This window comes from Macrosteles quadrilineatus, unplaced genomic scaffold (genome assembly GCF_028750875.1).
Source record: "Macrosteles quadrilineatus isolate MER2022 unplaced genomic scaffold, UCM_ALF_1.0 Scaffold_6__1_contigs__length_79288215, whole genome shotgun sequence".
Taxonomy (NCBI): Eukaryota; Metazoa; Arthropoda; class Insecta; order Hemiptera; family Cicadellidae; genus Macrosteles; species Macrosteles quadrilineatus.
Genome location: NW_026542599.1, coordinates 57,097,961 through 57,123,998, shown reverse-complemented (window position 1 = coordinate 57,123,998; position 26,038 = coordinate 57,097,961). Strand labels below are relative to the sequence as shown.

Sequence of the window (26,038 nt, the reverse complement as noted above, 5' to 3'; positions counted from 1 at the left end):
ATTTCCTTGCAGGTGTATGTGATGTCTGGTGCTCACCAATCCACATGGTCCATTGAGACTAGATTGGAAGGACAACAGATGGGAGAGTATTTTGGAGCTTGTGTCACTTCTGTCGATGTGAACATTGACGGAGTGGATGACCTGGTGTTGGTAGGAGCTCCACAACACAGCTTACAACATTTGTCAACCATAGACACCGGGGAACAGGGAATTCTCTATGTCTACAGGAATGTTAAAGAGGTGAATACAGACTTAGTACATTTACATACAAACAACAACTTCATAAGTAATGTTTAACGTGCAATCAGTTTTAGATACTGTACCTCATTGCTTGCAAACCTGTTGGTTGCTGATAGTATCTTGAGAGCTGATATCCACTACCATCTTGTTATTTTTGTAGAAAAATTAATTTTTTAATTCTAGCTACATTTTTAAGAAATACTGAGTACCGAATGAAAGAGCTACCGTACCTAAAATGATGTACCAGTACGGTAGTAAATTTTAATGACAGCAACATAATAAATATTATCATTTCAAGAATACAAATACACAACCTAGATTAAGAAAAGACAACTTGGCATTGTAAGATGCGTGTTAATGTTTAACGACAACAAGAATTAGAAAGAGGTTTCTATTTCCAAAAACTAAAAGAGTTAAAGAGATCACCTTTAATTCCTAAGAGTTGATATAATACTGGTCATAATCATAGTACTAAGACTAGGGTTAATGCAGTTATGAACCATCCTCTCTATTATTAGCATAATTTTAATTACCTCCTGTCTGCTGACATTTTTGCTACAAAACAACAAACACCATAAGCAGCAACAGTTTGTTAAGTATCTTATTCCAATAATAGTTTTAATCAATAAACATGTCTTTTATAGAAAGCCAGGTTCTGTAATTCCACTGGGTTCTTCCTCAAACAAGTCTGGAAAATTACCTCCAGGTTACCACAGCAGTTGATTTTAAAACCACTTTTGATCAAGTTTGCCATCCTTATATATAATACGTGAAGGCAATTTCTACGAAACACTACTCCTCCGTTAATAATGGATAGATTTTTACAAATGATGTGTCAAAGTAAAGTATTTTTTTATAGACGCCCCCTTTCACTAATTCCTGTAATAAAAGTCCTCTGGCTTTGCCCCACAGGCCATCAAAATTCCAATGTATTTCTTATGAAGAAAATATTTTGTTTACTTAAACAGACGAATAATGTGTATTAACTACAGCTGTTCATAGTAAACACATGATACACACAAGAGCGTTCGTTTCCAGTTTCGATAACTGGAGTGGAGTGATTGATTACATTATCTTTGAGTCGACTCTTTTAAGTCATCGGAAATTATAACCATTATTCGTTTTGAAATAACGCCTGTAATTCTTTGCAATTGCTCGAATTCGAGCAACAGGTGCACTAGTATGTCTTTAATCTCTGCCAACCACAAAAAATACACACAACTCTTACAAGTTGTAAATCTCAGTATAATGCTCTACAGGGAAGACTGGAACTGACATCAATGGTCATCACAGGCTCTTCAGCAGCTGGTGCTAGGTTTGCTTCATCCGTCTCAGTCATCGGAGACCTCAACAAAGATGGCTATAATGGTAAGAAGGAAATAACAAATGAGTTAGAAAGATAACAAGTATGATACATGTACATACATAACATTTGTGTAAGTATTTGTTAAAGCTCTAGTATGTTTTAACTCCCTCCACCCTCTGCAAGGAGTGAAAGGAGAAGGCGGTATTAAACATTTGCAAAATGTGTGCAATAACAATGGTTCAGTCTGACTGTTATTTTTCATCAGTCTTGTTTGAAACAGTGATAAAATTAGTGGTGTTTTTTCATCCAGATCACAGTGGTTAAACTATAGATATTGAACTAACAAGACAACTTGGGATGTCTTTAAAAGACAACAGTCAGCCCTGAAAGTCTGAAACAGCCGATCGGCATTAAAGTTTCCTCACATTCAATAACTGTCTCGACAGAAACTGAAGAACACTGACTGACGGCCCGTTGTTAAAATATGTACAGCCTTCTGTGATTTCATAAGCAATTTATACTCGTTTTCAACCTCATCGATACACCTTTCTGCATTCGAATCCGTCAACTGGAAACAGAAATAATTATCAGGGATTGACAATAAATAATTACTTGCCGGGAGTGTTAAATTTCTTTCACAACTTATGACACTCTCCCTAAATGGGTGGAAACTGACTAGAATGGTAGTGGATGAAGAAAGAAATACAGCGCTGGTCTCTTGGCAGTGACTGGTACCCGATTACGACATTAATTCACGGACAACCTTAGTACAACAAATTTTATCTATCTTTTAAGAATTAGTCCATTCTCAGGGTGGTGAACTTTGGCAGTAAAATAGGTACTGTAACTTTGTTGACAGATGTAGCAGTAGGGGCACCTTACGAAGGAGTAGGTGCAGTCTATATCTACTTGGGAGGAAGACATGGCCTAAACAGCAACTACGCTCAACGAATCTCTGCTTCAGATATCAGAAGCGATCTAAGAGGCTTTGGTTTCTCATTGGCTTCCGGCATTGACATAGATGGGAATTCCTTCACAGGTGAGAGCATTTGTGTTTTTACTTTTGTTACAATTACGTTGGATATGAAAACAAAACCAACTTAAATGTTTGAGAGAAATTGTTTGGTAACAAGAAGAATTTTCTCATGAGACATAATCAAATTTAATTTAAGTCTCAAAATATAAGTTATTCAGAAATGCTAAACATTTTCCTGGCTAGCAGAATTTCTTTGATTAAAGAATATAGTCTGATCCTGATCATATTTGTTCATTATTAATAAATAAATATCTTAGAAAATCTGGTTTTCCAGTTCAGGACTCCTTTTTAGGTTGATCGCATAAAAATGTGATGTCTTGGGTATTTAAATGTTACAAACAGCCAATCATGCTGAACATCAAGTATCCTATATGTTTCATGTATTCACCATCTAAAAGTTTACAATATAAGTGTAAATATTTTGAATAGTGTTGGAAAATTTATATTATATCTGTTTAATATCACCACCGACAATAATCAAAAAATAATTTAAAATTTGGAATTTAACCCTTCCCGGACGGGTGACGGATATATCCGCCTAAGTCTTTGGTGATAAAGGGCGGGTGGCGGATATATCCGCTTATGGTTTTTTTTATGTTCCGGACAGGAAGCGGATAAATCCGCCTTCTCTTCAGACAGACTAGCAGGTGCTTGAGCAGTAACCAGATGTTTTGCGGTACCAAGGCGCCACTTTCCTGCTCTCTCCATGGCTGCGCGTTCTCCCGCACTCCCTTCTCTCTCCCACGCCTACCCCTCTCCCACGCCACCCCTTCTCCCCCACACCCCCCACCACTCCTACGCTCCCCCTTGACGTTTCGCGCTCAACACTACGTTATCTTTATTTATTGTTTACATATTGTTCTTTATTTATTGCCTAACGTTGTCATGGTCATATCTTCAAAGACGGGTGGCAAATATATCCGCTGATTTTCTACTCATCTGCGTCCGGGTAGCAGATACATCCGCATAGTTAAAAACGAGTAAAAGATTATTTTGACAGTATGAAGTGTTCCATTGTGTTTATACTTGTATAACAAAACACAAATAACAAAAATAAATTTTAATTTTTTCCTATAATTTTTTCCCATTCTATGTCACGATTTCGCCCGTCCGGGAAGGGTTAATTACATCTTTTATTATTTTATATCAACCTCAATTTGTTCTGTTGAAGGACAGATCTAGCTGTTGGCAGTTATGACTCTGCCAACGCAGTCATAATCAGGAGCTATCCTGTCATTGAAATGGAGGCCTACCTAAGACCAGCTGTGAGTAATTTGGATGTCAACGCCAACAATATAACCATCACAGCCTGTTTGGAGTATACTATAAATACAAACTCTGATCTGATGAATTATGTTGGTAAGTTTCCTTTGTAAACTTAATTGGTTATTTTATCATGAGGGCTTTTTAGGACACACACATGACACTTTATAACACACACCTTTATGATTGAAAACATATAGAAACATATAGTTTGGTAAAAGAGTCACTGAGTGGGTTTGAGTAACAATCACAACTTAGAACCAGCTTTTTGATCATTAGACTGACATTTAATAAATGGTTATGACATAAAAGTTATATCACTTGTTTAGTTTATGCCTTAGTCAGAATACCATAAGCATCTTAGCGAAAACACACTAAATCTTCCTTTCATATTTAGAATAAATATGCCATAGTAGCGTGCTAGCTAATAATGGTGAATGCTATATTAAGCTTTTCTTTATCCCTTCATAGTTGTCACAACAGAGTTTTCCTCTGGGCACATTTGTTTTTTAAGAAAAATTTACTTAATCACTATCCGGCAGTTTCAAGAGTGTCCACACCATATCCGCCTCTTTCTAAGAACCGATTAAACATAATTTTGCTCTGTTCCCTCCCTCCTACTGCACCTTGTAAAGAGTTGAATCCTGAGAGTTGTGTGACATGGTGCCCGTTTCTGTGTGTCACAACTCGCGCTACATGCTCGCTACTAGGTTCCCTGAGTGTAGTTCCGTGGGTCTCCTACGACATTGTTCTTTTTGTTTGCTATATATTTTTATAGATATGTTAAGTAAAGTGTTTTATTGATTTTAGTGTACACTTCTATTGATTATACATGGTTTTCATACATTCTTGTATTAATATGTATTTGTCTAATGTTTCAATACCCGTGAAAACTCCTTGTGTCACCGGTCGTTTTATAAAATCAAAGACACCCATGAAGGGGATGGATCTAAATTCAGAATTGGTGATGGGTTTTCAGATGCAACAGCAATTTTAAAGGCAGACCCAACACTGAAACGAGCATTTTTTGAATTGGGGGACCATCTGAAGGAAACACATATTCGCCTTCAGAAAGACGTCACCCATTGCTGGGATAACTATGTTATACTCAAGGTAATTCATCAATATTGTTAGATTGCTTTGTTTTTACAAATATTAGCAATAAACATTTAACAACTAATTTTAACATTTAATTTAAATTTTTGAATGAATTAATTTGCTTTTAAGGAAATGATTGACAGAAGACATAATTCTCCTTGACAGATATTGATTTTTTGAGAAGGAATTACGTGCCTTATGAGACTATGCACCTGTTGAAAAGTTTTTTTTATAAGGTCTAAAATATAGCCCTTAATATTTAGTTAGAATACATTTTTTGTTTTCCTTCTTTCGCCCCAATTAACTGTATGTCGTAGCAAAGTTTACTGCAATAGCTACTTCATCAAGAAGGAGCATGCATGTTCAATATTTTAAATTCTTAGTGCTCTAAAAAATGTTTCAAGAAAGAAGAAAAAAATCAGTTACACCATACTCCGTTCATAAAATTCAGGCTGTTTCAGGGGAAGAAATCTATCCCCTCCACACGTCTTGATCCTACCATTAAAAACAAAACCCAACAGCTGAGATTTGTCAAAACGTCAAACAGCTGCAACATCCATTAAACGGAAAAAAGTGGTGGGTGGAACTTCCCCTCAAACTGCCTTAATATTGTGAACGGAGTATAGTTAGTAAATGTAATACACTGAATTAATAGCCAAAATAAATTATTGGCGACCTTCAGATCCTAAAAAGGTTGTTGAGTGGATTCTGAGAAGGACGATTTTGGACCAAATTTCCATCTATCAACAGTTATTAATTTAATATATAGATAAAAGTGCATTTCTACCCAGAGGGTTAGTTATTTAATGAGACTGTTTTTTTACTTATCTAAGATCTAAGGTTTATAAATTCCATACTCAACTAATTTTGTGTTGTGGTTTCAGGGAAATCTCCTACAAAAGATGCAACCAGTAGAATTTTCATTGAACTACAAAGTTGCTGACAAACCAAGTATGAAAAATGGTAAGAAATAGATTCACAGAGTTAATTTGGAAAGTTTAATTTTGTGATTTAGTTTTTAAAAACTGTACAGTCACTTGATATATAATATACCTTACCTTAAAATGTAGATAAGGTTAGACTAAAATTATTCACTTTTAATTTTTCATTCATTTCACATTAAATTACCTTTTCCAGTTACTACAAGATAAAGTCAAACTAAAGCCACGTTCACGCCCTTTTTTACACTTTACAGTATGTGTTTTCAACAATCCAATGAACACTATAGTTTTATAAAAATTTTTTCAAAAGATTTTCATTAATTATAACATAAATTTTTTTTCCACAAGAAGTTGTAACACTTTTGCGACATATTACACTCGACTACACAACAAATTGTTTAAGACTTTTGTTGAGAACTCCTGTTTTCAACAAAATTTTTAATGCATATTGTTATATGTAAACTTTGATGAAAAATTGCTACTTAAAAAACCGTTGAAAATGTGAACTACCGGTAACTCATAATTTTTAACTATGAAAACATTTAATGTTTTCATTGAATGTTTGTTTATTGGAGTTACATATGGTTTAGTTTTACTGATGGATTCCATGTCCATCTATCAAGAAAGATGGATACAAAAGAGAGGTGTTGGTATACTTTAACGCTCCTTTTACACCATATGGCTTTTGCCGTTTACTTAGAAACCGTAGGTATAGTTTTATGCCATATCTTAAGTTTCATTCACATTACACGGTTTCTGACCTTCCGGCAAGAGTAATGTGTTTACAACGTCACGACTAACTTAAACAGTGTCCAATTGACAACCCACATTGTAAACAATTAACAGGACAACTACTGATCTATTTGCACTGGGCTGGTGGGCTCAGGTTCGACAAAACCCGTGCAGTGTGAAGACAAGCTACTGATGTACAGCCACGTGTGATAACCGTCCGATTCAGTGGCAGTGGAAGGCCACTGAATTGGCATGGTTTTCTGCTGTCCCTGTAACCGTGTAGTGTGAAAGCTTTCATGCTCTTCTTAAAACTACCAGACAAATTTAAAACTGTACAGCAAAACCCCTATAGCGTGAAAGGAGCTTGGGGCTATTTGCTCACACACCAATTTAGGACAGCCAATTCTTTGCCAATTTTTTGTAGTCTAAGATTTTATGTTTAATGTTTATAGTAAAACTTATGGTATTGCCCAAATTATATAATTTGATCTAATATTTTATTCTCTTCTTTTTAAAAATCCTAAAGTTTACATCAAATTTTAGCTTTGCTGCTTCATAATCTAGTTGTAATTTCAGGAAGTAACTTACTAGCAATTAATTACAAGTCATTTTTAAATGTTGTCAAGAATGCAAAATAGAGACATTTTTGTGCTAACAAGGTTTTTTTTTCAGAGAAAAGATTTTGCAAGCTGTGTCCTGTCACTGACCCCCTCAAGCCGACTTCTGTCCATGTCAAAATTCCATTTGCTAACGGTTGCGGAGGGAAGAGTATGTGCTTAGCGGATTTAAGGGTGCTGGCTGAATCTTCCACCGAAGGGTATGGATTTTAAATTTGTTGGATGTGATTTTCTCCTTGTGGTTCTTTGATTATTTTTATTCATTTAAAAAACATTACAATATGTCAAAAAAAAGTAACACGGTATAAGAAAAGAAACACAGTCTCGATTTTACCAAAACTCTCTTTTGAATAGCTTTAATAATTTTAATACAGTTTTTAAATTACGAGTATATATTAAATTTTTTTTTTTCTAGCAGCAGTTTTTATTATTTAGAGTAAGAAAGTTGTAAATATCAATGATGTAGGGTCTACAAAAAGTTGTTGGTATAGGAAGCTTTCATGAGCAGGAAAGACTCCATCTTTAGTATTCCTACAAGAAACACAAACAGTTTCTTGAACTTAGACTTCATCAAAATATGTTTATATACTATAATAATTGTGTAATTATACTGGAATTTTTGCAATCATAAATGTTGATGTATGGCAATACTAATTTCGACCAACCATTGTAGTAAGGTGGTACATATTTCTACCACAATATTTAGTATCTACAACCAAAAGCAAATAATATTGACAGTCATATGTTTATGCTTTTAGCCAAGCCATTGTTTTGGGTCAAGACAAAACTATCACAGTGGAAGTCAACATAATCAACATGAAAGAACCGGCCTACCTTGTCAGAATGTCTTTAAGCCTGCCCAAGTCAACAAGTTTGGTAAAGATACCACAAAGATGCTATCAAGAAGAAGATGAATCCTTGGATGACCCAGAGATAGACCAGATTGTTTGTGGTTTTGGAAACATCCTAGAAACTGATCAACTAATTCCAGTCTCTGTAAGTTTTTTAGTACCTATTATTTTTTTAACTAAAATATTAACATCATTGCATCTTTGGTTGAGAACTTATTTTTTGTAGAATTTTTTTATAGTGACAGTTTGAAATGTTTTTCTATGGTATAATGTTAAAGCATTATTTTGTGTTAAAAAAATCAAATAACTTAAATAATAATTAATTAATAATAATAATTAATAACACTAAAAAGATAAGTTACATTTCAATGTGCCCAGCTATAAATGAAAATCAATTTAAAATTACTATTTAGGTACTATTTAGAAGGTTTACTTATGTAGAAAAGCCTGTTTAAGGTTTAGATAAATTACTAACTCAACAAAAGTTTTTGCAATTTATTTTTCTATGATAATGAAATCTCAGTGCAATTAAATTAATAGTTAAATTTCAATTGTTGAGTTGAGAGAGGTTTTACTGTACCATCAGGCTGTTGTTTTTTCCCCAAAAGTAACAGTTTCTTTAGGTTTCATAAAAAATGTTTTTTTTATTAGCCTAATTGTTTACAAAATTCCCCTAAGAAAAGAAGTTTTCACCACAGTGTCACATAGTATGAACTAGGTCTAACAATACTGTTCCAATTTGAATAAATATGCATTGTGTGTCTGCATGCAGGTTTTGTAAAATTCTCCAATTTATATGTATTTTATATCAGTGGTAAAAATAAATATTTATTTGGATAAGTGAATGTTTTTGTAAACCCAATTCAGAAATTTTAGAAAGCAAGAGGGGATCAAGAAACACCCAAAATAAAATTTCATTTTTGATGTTAGCCTCCGGATTACGTTGAATATATAAATTGGTTTAAATACCTGCTTCTAGTAATCCAATTGTTGCAATTTCTGTCACGCAACTAGTTTTGACTTCATACAGAAGTCATCATCAGGCGTCCAGTTGGATGTCAAAATAATCACTTCATCTGAAGGTCGTCGATTCACACATAGTACATTCACACGCAAACACGCACACGAACACGAACATAGACATATAAAAGAGGTACATTTAGAACGATGATAATACTAATTGGTAACTTTAGGATGATGCGTCACGACCGGGTGAATGTAGCGTCTAGACTTCTGTATGAAGTCGAAACTAGTTGCGTGACAGAAATTGCAACAATTGGATTACTAGAAGCAGGTATTTAAACCAATTTACAAAATAAAATGTTTGGTCTTTTCCACCGAAATTCCTTACGTTTAATTTTGTTTATCTAAAAGTTAAATTTTTATATATCGCTTAAGGCACAGAAATTTAAATAATATGTGGGATGAAAACACTCTAGCATAATTTTTTAAAGCATAAATTAGTGTGAAATGAAAACATCAGATTAGGTATTATACACGCTGATGTTTTGTCTATTTATTTCTACAGAGAAGGACAACAAAGTTTGAAATCGACGTAAGCAGTGTTGGTTTGGAAACCTCAATGTTAGTTTTCAACATAACCACTTGGAGCGCTAGTGAGGAACAAATGCCAGCTGATAACACTAAAATCATCACAGTTCCTGTCAAATTGGTTGGTGAGATGGAAATATCCGGGTAAGATTAAAATAATATTCATTGCATTTTGAATAGTTAAGAATTTTTCATCATAAACTAGGCTACCTGAATGTTTTTTTGGAGGTTTGCTCAGATAAAAAATGTTAAAATGGTTTCATGAAAATGCAATATCATAGTAACTGAATCGATGAGTACTATATTATTACCATTATTTTTATTATTTACTTGCCACTCTACCCGTGTTTTGCAACGAGATGAGCATTGAAAGTGAAAAAATTTTGATTCTTTAAAATTGTCGAATTAAATGGTTACATGAACACCATTAAATTTGGAAATGAAAAGTTTGCTTAGTTTTATTTAAGTCTTTTTTTGTTAACTCTTAACTACCTGTTTCAATATCAAAGTGGTGCGTATACATTACAGATAGGTAAACAGCCAGGAAAACATTTAAAATATTGAACAGCTCTTTATTATAGTACAGTAAACATACTTTAATAGTTTTCAATGAAATAGCGACCATACAAAGTAGGTATTTTAAGCCAAGTATGAATGAAGATGAGCGTGTAGGATGAGTTATAGGATGAAATATATAAAATGGATAAACATTGTAATTGTATTTTAAAATTTTTCCAACATTTGAAGACGTGACATTTAATAAGACACAAACAAATATTGGTACAAAACTGTTAAATGATACTCTTACTTACTTACTTGTTGCGGATTTCTACAGCTTGCGCCATCTCCCCCCCCCCCCTCCAGCTTAAACAACTTTCTGAAATGATACTCTTACTTACTTTACTTATCGTTACATACTCGCTTGGCATCTATCTGTGCCCGATACAACATCATATTACAGTCATTTGTTTTTATTTTATCTCGTCTACATTTTTCATCCTCCGTATGAAAATAAATTTGCAGTAACTTTTTATTTTGATGCAAAAAGTGATTGTTAGGGTGCAACTAACTTTTACATTACATAAAAGATCAAAAAGATAATATGTTGTATAATTGATTTTGATTTTAACCATTGATTTGCGGATATTGAAAAAGAAATAGATATCCGACCATTTTTTACAAAAAGACTATTTCCAATGGCAATAAAATTACTCTCTGTAGAATATAGGCTATACACAACGATGTAAAGAACTACCTATACATTACTTTGGAGATATCTATATTGTTGTGTTAATATGTGAATTTGGTTCCAGAAATACAATGCAAAAACATTTGGTCCTTTCTTCTAAAAATGAAACATTACCTTCAGTAATATCCATTGTGCACAAGTATCAGGTAAGTTATATTATTAATCTGTTCACTGAATTTAATCCTACCTTCTGAACAACATATATACCAGGATTTTTGTTTTGCCTGTCCTTGCATAGCTTACATTTATGTTTTTTTACTTTACTTTTTCCACAGGCAAAGCTTTAAATTGGTTCTAGCATTGATTATAGTCCATCGTTTCACCATGAGTTTAATATTATTCAAATTCATTCAGTGATAAACCTAAGAATTATTTGAATTGAGGAAAATCTGTGTGGCCAGAGGTTTTAAAATTTGTTTTCCACTCTTTTAATGGTAGTTTACAATCATGTAAAGATAGTCTTTGTGATAAGAGTATAATTGTATTGAACAGTTGAATTGGTAAGTACCCATTGTTGCTGTTTTCCATTATACCATCTGGTATTTGTTGGTGTTCAAAGCATTTACAATTTTACTTTTTCCCTCTCAACCCTTGAACCCATTGGTTGTCACTTTACCACACTAGTGCTGTAAATTAAGTAATCAATGCAGTATAATTAAATGAATCTCGTCGATTATAAAAATTGAATTGAAACAGCTAGTTTAGCAAAAAAGGTTTTTAATATAAAAACTCCTTTTGCCAAGTATTTGCTTATTTACCAATTTTGTTTTCATTTTCACTTGGTTTCACTTCACAGCATATGGGTCAACTTTTTACTTTGCCAGTGTCTTTTAGACTGAAGAGGACAAAGTCCTTCAACAGCCTCAGACATTAGGGTCTCAGCTCACTGGACTGGAACATCACGGAACGAACTGATCAAAAGAAACAAAAAAAATGTCATATAACCTTTTAAGGTTATTTTGTCAGAATTCATTGTCCTACTTCTGGATATTGCTTTATATTAATTAAATTATTATTGTTACCTTACAATATCCGTTTGGTGTTGGTAGATAGACAACTACATGTTTCGTGGCGACTGCCACATCCTCAGGTTATCCTCTTCTCAGATTCGTCATCAATTTAAAAACATAAAACACTGAACACACGTAGAAAAACACATTACATTTATTTCTGTACAGTCACGGTGCGTGCACGCGTTTGGTCGGGCCGGCGGCGACATCTATCTACCAACACCAAACGGATATTGTAAGGTAACAATAATAATTTAATTAATATAAAGCAATATCCAGAAGTAGGACAATGAATTCTGATTTACTTGCGAACCAAGCAAAATGTTCCTACAAATACAAAAAAGTCGCCGCCGGCCCGACCAAACGCGTGCACGCACCGTGACTGTACAGAAATAAATGTAATGTGTTTTTCTACGTGTGTTCAGTGTTTTATGTTTTTAAATTGATGACGAATCTGAGAAGAGGATAACCTGAGGATGTGGCAGTCGCCACGAAACATGTAGTTGTCTATCTACCAACACCAAACGGATATTGTAAGGTAACAATAATAATTTAATTATTTTGTCAATCAATAAAAACGTCAGTAGAAACTCTTGCTGCTTGTTAAACATATTTAATATTTGTATGGAAATGATTTTAAGTGAATCAGCTTAGATTTGTTGTAAAATAGCTCAATGTCTGAGTATATTGACATTGAAGTTATAGTTTATGGGGTGAAACCCAAGGAATGGACACATATATACTAACTCTCAAGGTGCAAAGCTATAGGGAGTAGCTTAAATTTTGATACCAATCATGTAAAAACTATTATGTTAAAACTGATAGAACTGAATCTGCATAAACTAATACAAATTTTGGTGATACAGGTAACGAATTTTGGTCCAAGCCCCGTTGGAGAGCTGATGATAAGTTCAAGTCTGCCTTTTGGTTTATTAGTTGATGAATCTTTCGGAATGATAATTTTTGGAGAAAACATCAACCCTCAGGTTTGTAGATTTAGTTTGTTGTTATAATTTAATTGATTACACATTGTCTATCTAACACTGGCTCCAACCTGATTACCTATAAACTGCTAATCAAAGTATATACTTTTACATTTCTATCTAATCTATACTTTTATGAGTATCACATGTTATAAACTGAAATGTTTGCTGTAGCCCTATAAAAAAACTAATCATGCTAACGTTTTAAAACCTAAGTCTGAGTATAGCTCGAGGCAAGTTCGTTGAATTTCACGTGCGAGCACTAGTGTGCTTACTGGTCGTGTTTGGCAAACAGTGGCATGGTAGCTCTGTTGGCTAAGATGTTGCACTGACAGTATAGCGTTGAATTCTTTCTACATGCACAGGTTCAGGTTCAAATCCTGTACATGTGCAATCTATTTTAAGCTTAATATTGTGTGGCTTAGCTGGAATGGAGGACCCACCTTAAATAAACGATGTCCGGCTTGAGTGAAAGATGACAACATTATTGAGTTTAATAGGGATTGTACACAACACTTGTTTTACCGTAAAATGGGGTGAATAGAAACACTTTTTGACTTTTAAGCTTCTGTAAAAACGATATTTTTAATTTTAAAATTTTCAACACTAGCCCATATTTCCGGTCTTGGACTCCTCTACTCAAACCAGTTATAAATTTTTTTTTCTTTTTAATCATTAAGCAGAAAAAAAATAAAATATGGCTGTTTCTATTCACCCTGCACTTTGGGGTGAATAGAAACAATGTGTTAAATTGATGATTGTTGCTTTTCCCCACTTACCAGGGGCAACATAAACATGAAATTTATGCTTGTTAGCTTAGGTTGTTGTAAATAAAAATATTTAATGTTAATTAACACATTTATTTATAAGTACGAAGTATAAAAACATCGTTTTCATAAACCCTTATCCAAACAAATCGGAGAACATAAATGACAATGGGTGAAATCAGAGTTACAAAATCTTACATAGAAACCAACTAAATAAAGAGTAAAATCAGACAAATCTTCCTCAAAACACAACACCCCCTTAAATCTACAAGTTGTACACGGCTTGGGAGTTGGAAGCCGACGTACTACGTCATCGACTTTGAAGAGGGCCTCTTAATCTGTATCTCAGAACTTTTTGGTTAGCGCAATTTTCTTGATGAATCTTCCTATTCATCCTTCCTCGTCAAATACAAAAACTTTTGCAACATATAAACAATAGCAAGTTTTGTTTTTCCCCATTACTTTGACAATTACATGATCATGAAGGGACAACTTTGAAGACTCACTGATGTCTTGAGCTAGGTATGCTGGTTCTTCTTCATCAAATTGTTCGTTTTTGTCACTTTCTTCCAGTGAGAAGTGTGACTGATGTGGTATCATCTTCATCTCTGGTATTTTTTTTCTTTTTTGGGGGGTTTTCAGGTCCACCTTTATTTTCACATTGCTTAAAAAAAGTGTTTCTATTTACCCTGGTTTTGCAAAATCATGACATAACTTAAAATAAAAATAAATTTAAAAAACATAGTTTATTCTAAGGCTAATCTATTAACACACTTGGTGTTAAGATACCTAAGACAATATAAAAAATGGTTATTAACATAAATACATGTAATAGGTTTATACTTATAGATAAAGTTTTGAAAAGAATGTTTTTCGCCAAAATTTTAAAATGAGGTTTCCCATCATCCAGCATCCGATGGCAGTGATACCAATATGCTGAAATAATTTTTCCCAGGTAGATAGGATATGGTTATGATGGGGGAAAATAATTCCCTTATATAAAGTCAATGTATAACAAAGTTATAAAAATGTGAATCATTCATTGAAGTTTTGTTTCTATTAACCCTGTTGTTTCTATTCACCCCATTCTACGGTACATCTAATATATAAAATTCTCGTGTCACAGTGTTTGTCTGCAAACTCCTCCGGAACGACTTCACCGATCGTAATGAAATTTGGTGTGTAAATTCTGTAGGTATGCGAATCGGACGTAAACTATTTCCCGTTTCGAAATTCTTAAAAGGGCTCCGCCCCAGTGGCTCTGGAGTTTCCCATGTTAACCTTATGAGAAATGGAATTAATGAATCTTAACAGCTGTTTCAATTAAACAAGTTGGTTCTGTTCTATGATGTTAAGTAGCATTAAAGTTACAAGGATTACCAACAGGGTGCAGCACTATTATTTCTTTTACATTTATGACAACAGCTAATTTGCAACCAAAAGGTGAGTGAGCATAGCGAACGAACTTCAACCTGGAGGCGAGTGAGCGTAGCGAACGAGCTAACCTGGAGGCGAGTTAGCGTAGCGAACGAGCTCCAACCTAAAGGCAAGTGAGCGCAGCGAACGAGCTCCAACCCAAAGGTGAGTGAGCGTAGCGAACAAACTTCAACCAGGACGTGATTGAGCGATGCGAACGAGATCATCTTGAAAATTAAACGTAACGGTACTTTCTTTCCATCGGTCTGTCTTAGGGGAAACCTATAACTTAGGCGATACGAAGTTCGCCGGGTCAGCTAGTCTCTTTATATTAGTATCCAGGAGAACTGCTTTTTCTTTATTTTCTTTTATTTTGGTTAAATATTTCTCATTATGGCAACACACCGTTATTATTATCGTGTTGAAATTCTTATATGTTATGATAAAAGACATTAAAAGGATGTAACCTCAAAAAAATTATTATAATAGAGAAATAAAAAATATTCTGGGGTTAATTGATTAACAGTTTGTACTAAAGGTATTAATTATTGAAGGTTATTTTTATCACGTGTTTCCCTCATTTTTGGGAATTTTTGAAATTCTATTTTTTTAAATTCTATTTAAATGAGCTTGATGGACGAATACACTGTAACGTAAGTGTAAAGTAAAAAATTATAAAATTCTGACTTGAGGTACAACAACTCACAAACAATCTAGAATATACTCATCCTGTTTAGTCTCTAATCCACCTTTTACTTTAGATTGGCCTCTAACTACAATCAGGTGAACTCTCATAAATTTCACAACAGACATGAGATGAGAATTGAACCCTCAATATACGGTGTTGCTGTGGCCGAAGACAACGGGTAATTTAGCATAGACGGCTCTAAATACTTTATTTTTTTCCAGCTCACAATCAAAGGCCACACAGTGAGGTGTAGTGTCGACTACAGCACTTTGAACCTAGTTGAGAACCAATCAAGACGTAAGCGGGAAGTAGCGGCACTAGAGTCAAACGAAGTGGAGTCTTATCTTACTAAGAATATTTTCCACTTGAACTGCACGGAGGCTGGTTTGAAAACAGCTGCGTGCGCTTTGGTGACTTGTAGAACAGGACTGCTCAACTTTGGGGACACTGCGGAGATGAAACTGCAGTTTAACATCAACAGGACCATGATAGGTGAGAAAGGGAGAACTTGGCATAGAAGTCTCACCGTTTTTGGGACTGGGGATTTGTAGAGTTTGCCTACCAATCAGGTCGCTGTTTTGATCATGAGTAGAGTTGCTATTGGTCAACCCCTCTTCGCCCTCTTGAGGAAAAACTCAGTTGAACAAAAACTAACCAAGCTTTGTCCGGTTTTAGATACTTCAATGCGTCCAACAAAAAAACTGTTAAATTGATGTATAATAAAAGAAAAGAGATCTAAGGAACCTTAACAAATGATCTAACCTACATCCTGGCTAAAATCTATCAACCCGTCCTCAACCTATCAACCTATCCATTGAGCCAAAAAGAAAGTTAACCTTACAAAAATAATTGTGTTGGCTGTATTGGAAAAAAAATTGTTTCAATTAAACACAATATACTGATTTACTATTAAAATTTATACCTACGAAAAACTCATCTAGGTAGCCCAATCCCATATCAATTGATAATAATAATGATACATTATCTTACAGATCTGATTCAGCAACAGGATGTGATACAGATTTCCTCATCAGCTTCGGTGAAAATACCTGATGAATATGACATTTACTTTGGCAAAAGGTATTTATATAACTCATTGAATAACATTTTCTGCTTTTAGAAAACTCGTACATATTTGTTCGGAAACCATCTCTACAACAAAGGGCCAATTGGTCAAGTAGTTATAGCATAGGACTTCTCTGGACAACATGTTCCAAGCACTGCTATGCAATGAAGTAATGCCATTACCAAACCAGATTGGAGCCTACCTGGGATAAAAAAAAACCCCTGTAACAACACCAAAATCTCCCTCTAGAAAAGGCCGAACAATAATTTTGAATCCTTATCAGATTCAAGCCAAGCAGGCGATTGTGACTATTGGAGTTTTAAACCAATTAAATTAATCGAAAAGCCAAAATATATTGGCGTGGGATATTTTTAGGATGTATTTTTATAAAGTATAATTAAATATATTTTCATAAACTATCAATTTTTGATAGGAAATAAGCATTCTCAAATTAGAACAGTAATATTAAATGTCCATGCCTTAATTCAATTAGCTCTAATTGAATTGATTAGATCTAATTGATTAGTTACAAACAATTTAGCAATGAAATTAATTTTTGTATGAGAAACAGCTAATTACTTTTACTTATTTTCATTGTCCATATCTCAAACTATATTTAATTTATTTTCAGGTTAAGAATGGCTAGTGTAGCTACTGTGCTGGTGGGCAACTTTGAGGAAACTATATCTCCCTTAGTTCTTATAGTTTCCGCTCTTCTAGGATTGCTCTTGCTGGCACTTCTTGTCACAATACTTTCTAAGGTAAAGGAACTTTAGCATTAACACATTCACTACACATACAGAGGAGTGTAGGGAACCTCTGTTAAAAATCTAAGATAAGGTTAAGACACGTTATACAGAAGATCTTTCAGTGGCTGCTGGTGGACCAACATGGTTGGAGAGTAAGTTAGTCAACCATAAATAGCTTGGAATGTTGTGGACCTAACATAAATGCTTTCTATAATGTTTTAATTAATGAATACAACAACAAATAGACCTGGATAAAATGGTGATTTGATAAATTACAGATTGAGTAGTGCACTACACAGTAGTGGCAATAATTGTATCTACTGTACTACGGTGATAGTTGACACTCTAATACCTCACATGTTTTAGACATACAACCTGAGTACAGTGTTATGGTTGGTTGGTTTTGGTCTCCAACACATCTAGCGTTGCTACTGTACATTATTGAAACATTATCTTGGTCTAAGTTTGGGTTGTAAAAACACTGATTATCTCTTTTTTATCAAAAAGGAAATTAATCATAGTGTGTGTGTGTGTATTTGATATTGCAAGGGGAGGACTCTCTCACAATCCTAGTTCACCAGCCACTAAATAATAAATCTTGACAATAACTACCATAATCAGAGCCCAAATACTTACTGGTAAAAACAATAGTTTTCATATCAGAGAGTAAAAGTTTAAAAGCTGTGAACTAAAATTAAACTGCCACATATTTTTGTTGCAAGGTGGTATTATGGGTTTTATATTTTTAATATCATAAGATATTAAGAGTAGTGTAATTGTTAAACTCGTGTTAATTTAACACTACCTTAAAATGTTCCAGACTGGCTTCTTCCATCGAAAGTACAGAGAAGACATGAAAACTATGAAAACTAGAGATGTAAGTATTGAACTGATAACTGATGAGTAGAATGTTAGCACTAAGCAGATATCAATCACAATCACACATTCTGATTCAAAAAATTTCTTTGGCCAACTGACAATAGGCTAACTGGGTAGCTAAGGGGTTCCACTGCTTGCTTAGCTATCAGAAGTTCCTCAGAGTTTGATTCTAAAAAAAGTCAGAACTTGTTGATCGTCTGAACTAGTACAACTGTCCTTGATCTGGTCTGTTAGTAAAATATCCTGGCAAAAGAATTAGCTGATAGTGAGGATAGTTATTATATAGCCAACTCACCATGTATTCATATTCAGATTAAAATACATGGGCAAAATATCTCGCCAACTTAGAGAAGAGATTAAGTTTGTGCCTCCTCTAAGATTTTTATAAAGCCAACAAGGTCTTAAAAAATAAATCTGAAATAAGTCAAGTTGATCAGATAATTTAAGTGCTCCAGTTCTATGTTCAAATAGTTATTACATTAAACAAATAAAAGATTGAAAAGTTATTTAAATTTTAAACATGTATATTTTTGCCTTTTGTAATGCTGATGATGATGGTACAGATTGACAGACACAAAAAACATAAGTCATGCCTCCAAGATGGTTCTTAAGATGGTGAGTTTTATTTGTTGGTGTGTGTTTCAACCTATTAAATATTTTCACTGAAGTTGTGACTCAGTTTTGGAGCAGTTTAAGCTGAATAAAAGAAAGACAAGTGTGAGCTGGTAAAGTGATTAATGGCTTAATTTTTTTTTAGACAGCAGGCTCACCTGATGTGAAAGAGTTTTTTTGTCTTTGTGCCAGCACTCTTTTCTATTCATCTAAGTTAAACTTGCTACCCCAACAAAAATCCTTGAAACATCCTCTGCTTTCAAGTCCAAAAAGTATGTGATATTACTATTACCTCATAAACTTTTGTCTGAATAATTTTCATTCACCATACATATTAAATATTAAAAATAAAGACACAAAACTGAACAGAAAAATGCCAATTGACTTGAAACGGACTTTTTGTTTAAATAGTATTTAATTTTTCTCTTAGTAATCTGTACTGCATGGCTTTCATAGACAAGATCAAAGACAGGAGATATATTATTTATAGGTGGTTTCAAATGCGTAGAAAATTATTTATACAAATTAAATAGCTGTGCACATTTTCTTTTCATACAAAAACGTTTGAGGCAGTATTCATATGGAAATACTGTATTATATCTACAATTGAATAATGATGATATGTTATGTTTTCAGGTAACCACGGAATTTGCCTACCAGGCGTTTCTTCCAGAGTTTGAAAATAACATTTTCTATTAGTATATAGAGATAGATCTAGATATAAGAACATTGTGATATTTATAATTTAAGTTAATATTTTAATTCCTGAAGTTGTTGTGTATTGTATATTAAGTATTAACATTAATAATGCTATTTTGTGTGTATTAGCCTATTAGGCCTATTTATCTAGAATTGTTGCAAATGTTTTAAGATTGACTATTTATGGAAGTGCTAGGGCTATAGAAATATACTTTGTATATACTAAGGAATAATGAATGTACATTTTATCAGATTATTGTAAAAGGAACCTAAAATATTCTTTTGGAGTATTTATTTTGGTTTTGTTTTAGATGTGTAAAATGTGTAATTTTACCTGCATTGAGTGGTCTTATTATATTTGTTATAAAAGTCCAACCTTTTTTGTTTGTTTCCTTCAAATAGGCTAAATAAAAGGTTAGCAAACATAATGGGTTTTTATTAAATTTAGACGGAAATAGAGATGTCTAATGGTACGATTAAAGGTATTTTGGTTTGTTAGAGTTTATGAATAAATAATCACAATAATTTATATTGTATGCACTCAAATTTAGCTATTGTAGAAGACGCTCTCTTAAATGACTCTGGATTAACCGTCACAGATATTAACGAGCATATACAAACTGTGCCTCTTAGTCAAAATACACGCTCTGCTGGCATGTGTTCGTAGGCTACCGTAATTCAATTTAATTACATTATTATAAAGTTTTCCGAGGTCCAGTCCCCAAGAGGATGTAGAGTTATGTTTGACTTTAGTATAGCTATATATAACAATTCACAGCAGCATGAGTTGGCAATAACAAAAACTATCAGTGAGCAGTATTTTTAAATCAAACGGAACAGCTTTAATAGCATATGACAGGTTTTTTGCATTTGGTTGGATTTATTCGCCTGATTCAAAGTTTGCATTGAAAATTTAATACTTTAAGGGAAAGTGTAGCTTATTAAGGAGTTTTTGAGGAAGGGAAAGGTTATAGCTGGAAAATTAGCGCCCAAAATCTTGTAAATACACAATGAAAGGTCCAATTCCAAAACTTTTCTCATAAAACTTCTCTCTCAATATCAAGAGTTGTGCTATGTGACCCTTAATGGTGTAAAAAAAAACCTGTACGCTAATTTTCTCATCTCAGCTCATAACTCTATCCTTTAAAGAAAATAAAAACTTAAGATATTCATAAAAGTTTATTAATTGTATTGATACTTTACACTAAGCACTAAGCATTTATACACATGCAATATGAAAATAAACAACAGGCAATAACTTCTATAGTCTTTTTCTCAAATCTTAGGTTTACAGTAAATTAATAAAGCTCTTATACTGAATCACACTTGTTAAAGTAGCATTGATAAGTTATTATAATCCAAAAGTTCTATAAGAAACATTAAAAACTTAACAATAACTTTTAAAGGAGCTCATAACAATAACTTTAAAAGCAATAACTTATGCATAATCTTAAAAAGAGCTGGGAAATTATCACAGCATGAAACTCAGCAAATAGATACAGAAATTATGTATAAGTGTATTTAATGGTTTGTGTAATATATGATTATTTTTTTAAATATTGAAAACTAAATGGCTTTAGTATATAAATTAAAACACTATTTATTATTTCAAATTATCATACAAGGGTAATTAATTATACAACTAGCTATTTGATTAACACGATTAGATCCTATGTTTTTACATTTTGTACACACATAACATGTCAAATGGCTAACTTAAATCTCACTAAAAAAATCTACATAATATTGTAACAATAACAATTAAAAAGTATTTAATATTGTGAAGCATTTTTTTCATTTTAAAATAAGACTTCTTCCAATTCAGCCATATTTACAAGATGCTAGTTGGTGTTAATTTTTTGCACAGATAATGTTGAAAGTTAGTATTTATTTTGTAATAATTTCTAATGATTCCAACATTTTTAGTGAGTAAACTGGGCTCAAAATATCAGAAAGAATGGGTGTCTGATGTAAGGAAGTCAGCTATAATACTAATTCATTTAAGTTCTGCTAAAACCAAAACTTCCCAGGTAAAAGTTCTGTTAAACTTACACCATTAAGTAACAGAATGATATGAATTTGATTGAACTATACATTAAGATCAACGATACGATTTAAGGAACTAGCAGACAACTAGGAATAAATAGTATTTAATCAAGGTTGTTCCTGGAATACATGGAGAAACGATAGTTTAGTTTTGCTCAACAAATTTTTATCCTAATAGACACTACATAATTTTCAATACCACTGTGTTTTTGTTATTTTTACATTTACAAAATAAGCAATTAGGCCTAGTTTGAAAAAAAAGTTCAAATCTATATTGTTACAGTTCTCATTGCGATGTACTGGGGGTGACATATAATGAGTCCATAACATGACACATGTCAATAATGTACTTCTGTAGAACCAGGGAGCAGATCAACTGGGGTCAATAGATTCTACAGCCTTTGAAAAAATATTTTTTAAACCCCAAGTACAAATTAATTTACCAATTGAAAATGTTACCAAATCACAGTATCCTTAATCCTTGATAAGATAGGCATAATACCTTATTTAAAAATGTTAAAGATGCCTTGCATTTTTGCATTACACCCAACCTCAGGAGGGTAAAAATTTCCTAGGCCAGACCATCAAATGAGGACATCCACAACACAAACTTGTACGGTACCAACTAAATGGGTAAGGTGCTTGTAATTTGATTGTGAATTACCTTACTAAAACAATCACAGAAAATGAATTATTCAACATGTTCGTAAATCATAACAATCATTGGGCTGATTTTGTATACCAAACTAATTAAATTCGTTATGTCACTAGATTTATTCTTGAAACTTCAGTTTGGTACAAAATGTTTGATCACATTATTAGTTTCGGTACACATAGTACTATTCAAAATACAATGGAAAGTTCAGTTTTGGGTACATTAGGTTGTACTTTTAAGAATTTACTGTTGCTTGTTACTAACTACTCATTGCTCATACTCTTATAGGTCTTGGTCATGTGATCAACTAACATTACTGATACTATCATAATCATAATGTATCAAAGTACCAGAACTGGTACCACACTCACAAAGTTTCAAACTATCATGGTCTAATGATAGTTTGAAGGAGCAATTTTCAGCTGGCCTCCGAGATGGAAGCACTCTGGAAACAGTAAAGCTGAAGTCTCATCTTGGACTCACTCATACTTAGCACTTCGTCCACCAGCCTGAAAACAGTTGTTCAAATTGGAGAGCTAACTTAATGGAATGAAAGTCAATTTTTAATATGAAAACGTTAATACTTTTAATCAAAATGGCGACCATTTGAAAGTAGGTATTTTAAGCCAATGGAGATAAGTGTACGATGAGTGGTGCGATCGACATGTTCCTTGGACAGCACTGTTAATTAATAGCCCATACAGCCAATGGCAACTAATGAAACTACAGTTTATAGTGGAATCCAAACCACGTTATAATACGGTTTGAAAATATAAGCAAGCATTTTAAAACAAGACTGAAGCCAAATCCAGTTTAGTAACAGGTCATATGACAACTGGTTTTTTTCACTTCTACAACTTGTAACATCACCATTGCTAAAGAATTGCTTTACAGTTCTTATTTCTGTAGCTTAAAAAAAGATATATACAAACAAACCATAAGATGATTATATGTTATAACTCATTCAATAAAGTTAAAAGAAGGTGGACACCAGTCAAGCGAAAATATTTTCTTAGTTTATTAGCAAAACTATGCTATATAATACTGATGGTTTCAAAATATTATGTATTATAAAAGTTAATATGTTGAACTATCATTAACTAATATAAAAATATGCACTTACTTAAGTTCATCTGGCTTCAAAGGGGGTAATGCTTCCAAGGCTTCTTCAAAATAGCCCCTAAAATAAAATACAAATTTTATGTTTAATAATGATTAATGAAATACAACTGTAGAATATCGGTCGTCCAACATTCCCTAGTCTGAAAAAGTTCTATAATGTCATAGACGACATAGACCATCTGTTCTATAATGTCTATAAGTCTATAATGCGCATGTAAAACACATTTTCTATCGAAATATGATTGTGGATATTTCGGTGTACAACTATTATTATCATTATCAATTGAGATGGGGAGGCCACCTATAAGGGTGTAGAAAGGAGTGATATAATCTTTGTAGCTTTGTTATTGATTAAGGCCAGCTGTTTTATTGGTCAGGATCGTCTTTTTAAGTCCAATGATCAGACATCTGGGTGCAGTTTTTAACCATCAAAAAGCTACTGACTTTTTCAGGATTAATCCGGCAACCTTTCGATTGTCAGACAATAACTGTAACCACTCAGTTACCCAACTACAATGAGGCTACAGAACATAATGTGCAAATGGATAGTATTATACATCTATAAAGTGTTACGAATCAAATACGTATATTAAATAAGTGTAATGAGTTAAGCAAGGAGCCCCAACTTTAAAAATTTCAATTTATTAAGTTTGCATTTTGATAGCCTGAATAAACCTTTTTTTCATTGGAACTTAATTTGCTGTTTTCTGTTTTGATCCATTTCACACTACATTCAATAATTATTTTCACCTTAGTGTTTTTTTTTCAAAATTTACAGTAATCCAAAATATTATTTACAATGCGTCTATTTATGCGATGGACTGCTGAGAGATTACTGTAATTAAATTAAACTATATATTTAAGTCTTTTAAAATCAAAGCTCTAGCAAGTTTTTACTGTCTTTCTTATAAAACTATCTCAAATTGTAAAATTGGTGGGTAAAATGTAAGTGTAACAAATTATCAAAACTATTTACACATCTCTTATCACACCTATCAATATTCCATATGCAACATACCTAGCTCTCTGAAGTGTGAATGGCTTGAGGAAGCGTTGCAAAGCTTGAATGTCAATTCTGGCTTGTTGGTTGCCTCTCACACTGAACTTAGTGACACAAGACATGAGTCTGAACAACTCCTCAGCCACAGTCTCCGTGATCTGAGACAGAACTCGGCCAACCAGCTCGGGGCACACCCGGTTGACCTGTCACAATACTCATGTACAAACCCGGTTGACTTGACTTAATACTCATGTACAAACCCAGTTGACTTGTCACAATACTCATGTACAAACCCGGTTGACCTGTCACAATACTCATGTTTAAGCCCAGTTGACCTGTCACAATACTCATGTACAAACCCAGTTGACCTGTAAGAATACTCATGTACAAACCCAGTTGCTGTCACAATACTCATGTTCAAACCCAGTTGACCTGTCACAATACTCATGTACAAACCCTGTTGACCTGTCAAAATACTCATGTACAAACCCTGTTGACCTGTAACAATACTCATGTACAAGCATGGTTTACCTGTCACAATACTCATGTACAAACCGGGTTGACCTATCCCAATACTTTGTACAAGTACAAACCCAGTTGACCTGTCACAATACTCATGTACAACCCCAGTTGACCTGTAACAATACCTACTCATGTACAAACCCAGTTGGCCTGTAACAATACTCATGTGCAACCCCAGTTGACCTGTAACAATACCTACTCATGTACAAACCCTGTTGACCTGTAACAATACTCATGTACAAGCATGGTTTACCTGTCACAATACTCATGTACAAACCGGGTTGACCTATCCCAATACTTTGTACAAGTACAAACCCAGTTGACCTGTCACAATACTCATGTACAACCCCAGTTGATCTGTAACAATACCTACTCATGTACAAACCCAGTTGACCTGTAACAATACCTACTCATGTACAAACCCAGTTGACCTGTAACAATACTCATTTACAAGCCTTTCTATTGAACCACTGATTGTAAAAAAATAAAGAAATATATATATATATTTTATGCATCAAACTTTTGGCTACAACTTTGCCACAGACAAAACCTCTCTAACCAAAAATTAAAAAAAATCTCGCATACTAACTTTTTTATATTACAAATTGTTCAGTTCTTTCACTTAATAATTTTCTTTAGCCTTTACTTAGAACAGCTGATGTTTAAAAAATGATTCATACTGTACAATTAACATAATTCATTTCTGTTCTTCTTGAAAACATGACTTTTATTTTTCTCTTTTAATTTTTCATTAATTGTGCACATGACCTTTTGAGATAGCAAGAATTACTTTGGTTTGATTTTTGCAAAAACGTAAGTTAGTGTGCCTCTATTCCATTGATTGATGCTTGGTTTCAGAGGTATCATAAGCAACCCATAATAAGATTTGTCTCCCATGACTATCTGCAATGAAAATGTATCACCATTCTCGTCATAATGA

At 33.4% G+C, this 26,038-nt stretch overlaps 2 protein-coding genes across 2 annotated transcripts; one reads left to right on the top strand and one right to left on the bottom strand.

Annotated features, from left to right (window-relative positions):
* Positions 1 to 18: 18 nt before the first annotated feature.
* On the top strand, positions 19 to 20,092 carry LOC128996971 (integrin alpha-PS5-like). Its single transcript, XM_054422536.1, has 16 exons — positions 19 to 240; positions 1,500 to 1,608; positions 2,406 to 2,585; positions 3,759 to 3,941; positions 4,825 to 4,958; positions 5,828 to 5,906; positions 7,289 to 7,433; positions 7,992 to 8,229; positions 9,613 to 9,779; positions 10,949 to 11,030; positions 12,761 to 12,880; positions 15,970 to 16,240; positions 16,741 to 16,828; positions 17,446 to 17,575; positions 18,384 to 18,440; positions 19,691 to 20,092. Exons 1-16 carry the CDS (start codon positions 22 to 24, stop codon positions 19,751 to 19,753), a joined length of 2,265 nt encoding a protein of 754 aa, XP_054278511.1. The 5' UTR covers positions 19 to 21; the 3' UTR covers positions 19,754 to 20,092.
* An 821-nt stretch (positions 20,093 to 20,913) lies between these two features.
* LOC128997543 (exocyst complex component 2-like) lies at positions 20,914 to 25,100 on the bottom strand. The gene is made up of 4 exons (XM_054423183.1): positions 24,969 to 25,100; positions 24,595 to 24,779; positions 23,578 to 23,634; positions 20,914 to 22,963 (listed from the first exon to the last, which is right to left on the bottom strand). The coding sequence occupies exons 1-4, from the start codon at positions 25,098 to 25,100 to the stop codon at positions 22,873 to 22,875; spliced, it is 465 nt and encodes a 154-aa protein (XP_054279158.1). The 3' UTR covers positions 20,914 to 22,872.
* Between the last annotated feature and the right edge of the window lie 938 nt (positions 25,101 to 26,038).